A 7,082-nucleotide genomic window follows, 5' to 3' on the forward strand; every position below is an offset into this window, starting at 1 on the left:
TTCAACCTACATCATTTATTGTATAAAATGTCAGCACACAATGTTTTCGGGGCTCTCTTCAGATAGCTCCCTAAGAGTTTGACGAACGAGTCCGTGCACGCGATTCCAGATATCTTTACCTCTGAATAAACTGCCTTTATTATACCATATCCACCCTGTCCAAAGTCTCTACTTGGTCTCAGTTCTCCAGTAAACTTGTGATTATCAACAGTACACAACGGTAACAAACAATTGGGGGAACTCACGGGGCAGATAGTAAGGTCACAGTGACACAGAAAGCAGTTCAATGTCGGGGCTCGGGGGTACAGAGTCGCTCTCTTACCAGGATCGATTTTCCCTGTGACTGTCAGATCGAGGTCCGCTCCGACCAGGGTGAAGCCGGCCGGCTCCACTTCTCTGTCCGGGACTCTGTCATCCAGCCAAGTCTCCCAGCTGTATTGGATTCCGCTGCCAGCAACGTTTTCATTATTTAGTCCGTTCGTAGCGGGTATGTACACGATCAACAAGATCAGTCCAAAACCCACCACTCGAAATCCATGGTTGGCAGAATGTTTGTAAACTAAGTGTACAAATTAAAAACATAAAATAACGCCACTAAGTGTACAAATTAAAAACATAAAATAACGCCACACTGCAGGTCGCAAAGAGACGCTGCTAGCCGCTATTTGCTTAGTTACGTTCATGGTTACGTCACGTATGACGAAAGCGTGTAAGTGCAAGCCCACAGACACCCATAGAGAATGTATTGAAAGCTTTGAAATTTGAAAAAAATAGATTTTACATGACAGGCTATGAGAGACTTCTGGGCGATTTTCAACCTGACTGAAATCGCCCAAAAACGGGCGGGGCCATTTGAAGCACGACTTTAGCCTGATTTGACATTTAGTGGCAGTCAGATCAGATTACAACACTGATAACTACTGTTGCCGTGATATAATTGATTAGAAAAAAAATCCCTTCCTTTTCCCGTTTGGCAGTGCGTCGCCCATATCGCCCTATTGAACAGGCCGTCCCTGTCTGTTGGTGTGTTTTTCTGCGTGTTCCCTCTCCGCTTCGTACTGCCTCTCGCTGAAGTTCCAAAATGCGGACCGCAAGTGGATGGTCATCATGAGCCTCCTTGTCATCGCCATAGCGATCACCTCAGACTGCAATATCCCGATCCTTAGGTCCCTGAGCCAATCAGGGCCAGGTAGACAGGCGGTCCACCCAATCAAAAAAGCAGGCCTTTAAAAAGTGCTGACCGTTTTCGTGTTGATTAGCGTTCACCACGTTCCGCCCCTGGTTGACTTTGTGTTAAGGTTCTATATCAAAGCGTTGCAGCCCTACTCACCGCTGACCTGTGTGGTCTACACAGTGCTTTCTATGAGCAGTTTCATCCAGCCTCAGTGTTATCTCATCCGGACCAGGAAACTGGTTAGACGCCGTCTTCTCTTCCTAACACTGTGACAAAAGTGTAGGGAAATCCTGTCTCTTTACAATCCTGGGTTGTTATCGTGGCTGTAGACCTGTGTCATGTTTATTAAGCACCAAACGGAAGAAAACGGACTGAAACAAAAAACAACTATCATGAACTTGTCCAATAAGAAACGCTTTCTTGCGTTTTCAGTTACAAAACGTTTTGATACGTGTGCATTAATGAATGCGACCCTAAAAATATTACCTTCAAGATTATGTTTGTTTTCAAAGGATGACATGTATTTTAAGCCCTTTCACCTGTTTGGGGTACTGAAGGAAAGGAAGGAAGAGTATTGAGATGAAGCCATGCTCCGGGTTAATGTTTCTCCTAGGTAAAGATCTAGGAACAGCTTCCCCTCCCTCAATCCGAACCTTAACCATCAGTGGGGAAAATGCTAAACTAACCTAAGATTATCTAGGGAGAACTTCACCCTACACCTAACCATGAAGAGTATTGAGATACAGCCCCAGTCCTTCTCTTTCTCTAAAGAGCAACAATTAAAGGAGTATTGAGATGAAGCCTAAGTCTTTCTGTTTCTCTAGTAACCATGGAAAGAGTATTGAGATGACGCACTAGTCTTTCTCTTTCTCTAGTAACCATGAAAAGAGTATTGAGAAGACGCCCAGTCTTTCTGTTTCTCTAGTAACCATGTAAAGAGTATTGAGATGATGCCCAGTCTTTGTTTCTCTAGTAACCATGGAAAGAGTATTGAGATGAAGCCCCAGTCTTTCTGTTTCTCTAGTAACCATGAAAAGAGTATTGAGATGAAGCCCCAGTCTTTCTGTTTCTCTAGTAACCATGGAAAGAGTATTGAGATGAAGCCCCAGTCTTTCTGTTTCTCTAGTAACCATGAAAAGAGTATTGAGATGAAGCCCCAGTCTTTCTGTTTTTCTAGTAACCATGGAAAGAGTATTGAGATGAAGCCCCAGTCTTTCTGTTTCTCTAGTAACCATGAAAAGAGTATTGAGATGAAGCCCCAGTCTTTCTGTTTCTCTAGTAACCATGGAAAGAGTATTGAGATGAAGCCCCAGTCTTTCTGTTTCTCTAGTAACCATGAAAAGAGTATTGAGATGAAGCCCCAGTCTTTCTGTTTCTCTAGTAACCATGGAAAGAGTATTGAGATGAAGCCCCAGTCTTTCTGTTTCTCTAGTAACCATGGAAATAGTATTGAGATGTGGTGCCCTGTCTTTCTTTTCTCTGAAAAGTAACCATGAAGAGTATTGTATAATGATAGCCTCGGGTAATGCCGTTTATAATCCGCTAATTAACCACTTAACTGCTGATTAATTAAACCTCTTCATTGAAACGCTGAGGGACCAATTAGAAGCCTTGTTAGGGAGAGATCTCGTTAAGACCTGGTTAGGGGAATATGCAGATGTGTTGTGAACGCTGAACTCTGTAAATAGATACCGCAAAACATAATTGAGAGACAAAAACACCAGGTGATGATGATTCAATGATATGACTGAAGCATATGTAATATAATGATTAAATGGATAGCTCACCCAAAATACAAAATTACATAGTTTTTTCTTACCCTGTCAGCAGTCTATGTACAAGGTATGCCTATCTGGACACTGTTTCAAATGTCAACTTTTGAAGGAATCCAACAGTCCAATATGAAGGTGCTTGGTTTCATGGTTGTTTGTACCCATTTAATAACATTACAGGGATAATGAGTAATGACGCATATGTATAGTAACATTTGTAGCTGTGGTTTACTTCTTTCTGTTTTCTTTCTCCACCTGTTGTACTCTTACTAATATAATCTGAAAATAAACTTTACAAACATAATAGAAATCATGTTTATTTTGATCATACAATTATGTATTTTTCCATGTTACTGATAAGTGCTTTTCAAAGGATACGTATGAAAACCTAACAGTAGCCTGTTTATCAAATAAAGCTCTTGATTGTTGTCCTATTTAAAGTTGATCATAAAATGAATGACAGAAACGGTCACATACATCTATATAATGTGGTGAACCAAATCAGTATGTACATGAATCAACAGGCTATCACATCACATTTACATTTTAGTCATTTAGCAGACGCTCTTATCCAGAGCGACTTACAGTTATTGAATGCATACATTATTTTTATTTTATTTTTCATACTGGCCCCCCGTGGGAATCAAACCCACAACCCTGGCGTTGCAAACACCATGCTCTACCAACTGAGCTACATCCCTGCCGGCCATTCCCTCCCCTACCCTGGACGACGCTGGGCCAATTGTGTGCCGCCCCATGGGCCTCCCGGTCGCGGCCGGCTACGACAGAGCCTGGATTCGAACCAGGATCTCTAGTGGCACAGCTACTAGACCACTGCGCCACTCGGGAGCCAAGTCAACCAATAATGCAATTGGAATGTATGTAGTCAAATGCAATACATCAATACTATAATCACCCAGTCTCAGATCCTTCATAATATGCAGTTACATACATATTACATATTTCATAACATGTCGATACATTACATTATCATTACTGTGTGATTTTGGCCTGTAACTCCTTCAAACACTCCAGGCTTGCCTCAGGGCCATCCTCCGAGGTTACGAACCCAGGATAGGTGGCACTAAACTGGGCCTGAGGAGGTGGAGAGCTGCTGGTGGTGGTGGTGGAGCCCCCATCAACCTGGTGAGAGGAGGGCGGAGAGAGCAGAGGTATCAATTTAGCATGAGCGTAGTCAATCTCAAACCCCTCGAATATCAACCCCACCCCCCATGCTCCTAGCCCCTCCTCCAAAATCCTGGCCACCTTCCGGGTTGCAAGTGCCAAACTTGTATAATCTGCCTCTTCGAGTCTAAATATATCCGAGGTCAGAGGTCGACGGGGGACCAGTACAGTGAGACCGGGGGCGTTGGGGAAGGGGGTGAGGAACGCCACGTGTCCCTCATTCTCCCACACCCTCCACTGCTGCTCTTCTCCACGGACGATCCGGGAGAAGAGGCCGGGGTGCGAAGGGTCTTCCCCCAGGAAGGTGAGGTTTGGTAGGGCATCGGGGGCAGGGAGCTGGGCCCGGATCTCGGCCTGGATCTCCTGGAGGGATGTGTCAGTCCAGCGAGGGCCGCTTTTAGAGGTGACGTAGCCGGGGTCGTGGTGTGTGTAGTGCTCGTCTCCTGCCAGGTGGGGGCGCCACTCGCTGTCCAGACCGTGTAGTGGCAGCACCCGGATCTGTCAGTCAATAACAGCAGGGACTATTACTAGGCTACCTGTCCATACTAGAAAGGAGGACATAATTATGGTGCTATCTAAACACAAATGTTATGTTTTTTGCTCATTAATGTAAATTATATTGCCAATTTTTATTCAAAACTAGATGAGACACAGAATAGAACACAATATAATAGAATAGAGTAGAGAAGAGTAGAGAAAAATCGAGAAGATTAGAATTGAGTAGAATAGAATAGAGTAGAACAGAGTAGAATAGAATAGAGAAGAACAGAGTAGAATAGAATAGAGTAGAGTAAATAGAATAGAATAGAATAGAATAGAAACACAACAGACCTGGGGTGGACTATGACTGTCTGGGCAGGGCCTGCAGACCAGGGCACATCTCTTCACCCCCAGCCTCTCACACAGCAGGGCCCCCACCGCCCTGGCCCCCAGCAGCAGCCCCAGGTAGGCTCCCTCCCCCAGCCTGAAGAGACTGCCCTGAGCTGGGCTTGGTTCCTCACCGGGGCCCCTGGGGGTCTTCGGCTCCAGGATGGTAGTGCCTGTGATTGATATTCCATTTATGAAGATAAAGATTGTCCCAAATGGAACCCTATTCCCTATGTAGTGCACTATAGAGGGGATAGGGTGCCATTTGGGACACATACCCAAGTCCAGACAGCAAGATATAGTGGATGATCGTTTACTATAGAAGGATTGTTCAGTTCACTATACATGTTCAGTGGTTGCATAGCAACTGACTATCATAAAATGTAATAGCAATGATTGACCATGAGGTGCGTTACTTGCCTGGAAAACCCAACGTTGAATTCTACGTTGGGCAGAAATGAGCTTTTGAGTCAGGAAAGTTTCCTCTAACGACTTCGGCAAGCCAGAATGTTGAATAAAATTCAAATGATATTTTAATGTACTTTACTGGTTGTCTGTGTGGTTGGTCCTTTTGGCGGTAGGAATGTGAGACAATATAACCACAGGAAAGTAGAATTACATCAACTTTTCAAAGCGCTGGTAGTGCGTTCAGATGTCTATCACCTGAAGCATGCGCATAAGATAAAAATACATGCATACCTGCTGAGCTCCTGCACGTCTTGAAATGGTTCTGCCCATGCTTCAGGTGATAGACATCTGAACGCACTACCAGCGCTTTGAAAAGTTGATGTAATTATACTTTCCTGTGGTTATATTGTCTCACATTGATTGAAAACACATATAGCCTACTGTTTATAGCATCTTTGTATACATGGCTTGTTTGTATCAATTGCAAAGACATTGGCAACTTCATATTTGTAGTCAACTTTTGTTCTGAAGTTATCGTGGTCAGAGAGATGGATCAACCGTGTGATTCTATGTTTAGCTGAGATCTTCTGTATATTAAGTGACGCAGGAGGGCAAAAAAGCATCTAACGACGCAGTTCTACAAGTGGTCTGAGGCAGGTGTTAGATTACGAGCGTTTTCAAGTGCAGCGTTAATAACGACGGGTTTGGGAAACAGCTTGGATATTTAACGATGCTCCTACGAAAGTTTGAACGATGAACGTAGCCTTAAGATGCTTTTGGGAAACCGGGCCCTGGACCAGAGCTAGGTATTGTGGTAAAGAATATGCATCTACCTGGGGTCCATGGCCGGGGGTGGAGGTAGGCCACCAGCTCCTCTGTCTCCCAGATCACATGACGAGGTTGGGGAAGAGATGACATCCTGATGGAGGAAGGGAACAAGGGGAAAAGACAGAGGGGAGGAAGAGAGGGAGGGAAGGAGAGGGGGGGAGAAAGAGGGAAATAGAGGGGGAGAAAGATGGGAAGTCTGTAATACAAGGATGGTAAGAAGAGGTGAGTGTTATCATGACATGGGGCACTTTGGGGTGGATGCATCTGTCTCAATCAATGAGAGGTTTGAAATAGACAAGATGGCGCTGTACACATTGTTGAATTACTTCATGGAGCAAAACATGTATTTATTTTAATAACTGAGCATTTTCTAAATTCAAACGCACCACCTGAAACTGGACACGGACATTCAAGTTAAGGTTGGTCGAAAATGATATGTGCTACAAACAGTACCTAACCTGTAACTCCCAGTAATGGATACCAAAGATATTTGGTTAAATAACATTATCTGGTGAAACAATCTGTAGCTATCATAGATTATGTTTGTCGACCTACTTACTGTACCTTCTTAGAAACCGTACAAGCGGCATACAGCAAGAACGTGGGTTCAAAACGACTTTCGTCGGTTCTTGGTGTTCATTCAAAAGAGTTCAAAATGATGGAGGTGGGCGCTGTATACCGTAACAACAACCTTTGTTCGGTCAACTTTCTGTTTCTCGTAAAAGCTGTGGCCGTGTTCGATAGCATCAAAACCGTGATGTAACATGAGTAAATTCTGACTGACTGACTGATCTACAAATAACAATAACGTTATTTATGATGCAAGGTGATTTGTAGATCAGTGAGTC

At 43.9% G+C, this 7,082-nt stretch overlaps 1 protein-coding gene across 5 annotated transcripts; it reads right to left on the reverse strand.

Annotated features, from left to right (window-relative positions):
- Positions 1 to 3,247: 3,247 nt before the first annotated feature.
- Positions 3,248 to 6,990, reverse strand: LOC311123643 (uncharacterized protein). Of its 5 annotated transcripts, none has more exons than XM_084197886.1 (4): positions 6,799 to 6,990; positions 6,240 to 6,430; positions 4,963 to 5,171; positions 3,248 to 4,629 (listed from the first exon to the last, which is right to left on the reverse strand). In XM_084197886.1, exons 1-4 carry the CDS (start codon positions 6,822 to 6,824, stop codon positions 3,940 to 3,942), a joined length of 1,116 nt encoding a protein of 371 aa, XP_084054012.1. In that variant the 5' UTR covers positions 6,825 to 6,990; the 3' UTR covers positions 3,248 to 3,939. The 5 variants fall into 5 exon arrangements, with proteins under 5 accessions (XP_084054012.1, XP_084054011.1, XP_084054013.1 ...); XM_084197885.1 differs by having other exon boundaries at positions 6,240 to 6,325; positions 6,799 to 6,968; XM_084197887.1 differs by having other exon boundaries at positions 6,240 to 6,325; positions 6,794 to 6,968.
- Positions 6,991 to 7,082: the final 92 nt, after the last annotated feature.

The sequence above is a fragment of the Coregonus lavaretus genome (genome assembly GCF_964263955.1).
Source record: "Coregonus lavaretus genome assembly, contig: HAP1_SCAFFOLD_10347, whole genome shotgun sequence".
Lineage (NCBI taxonomy): Eukaryota > Metazoa > Chordata > Actinopteri > Salmoniformes > Salmonidae > Coregonus > Coregonus lavaretus.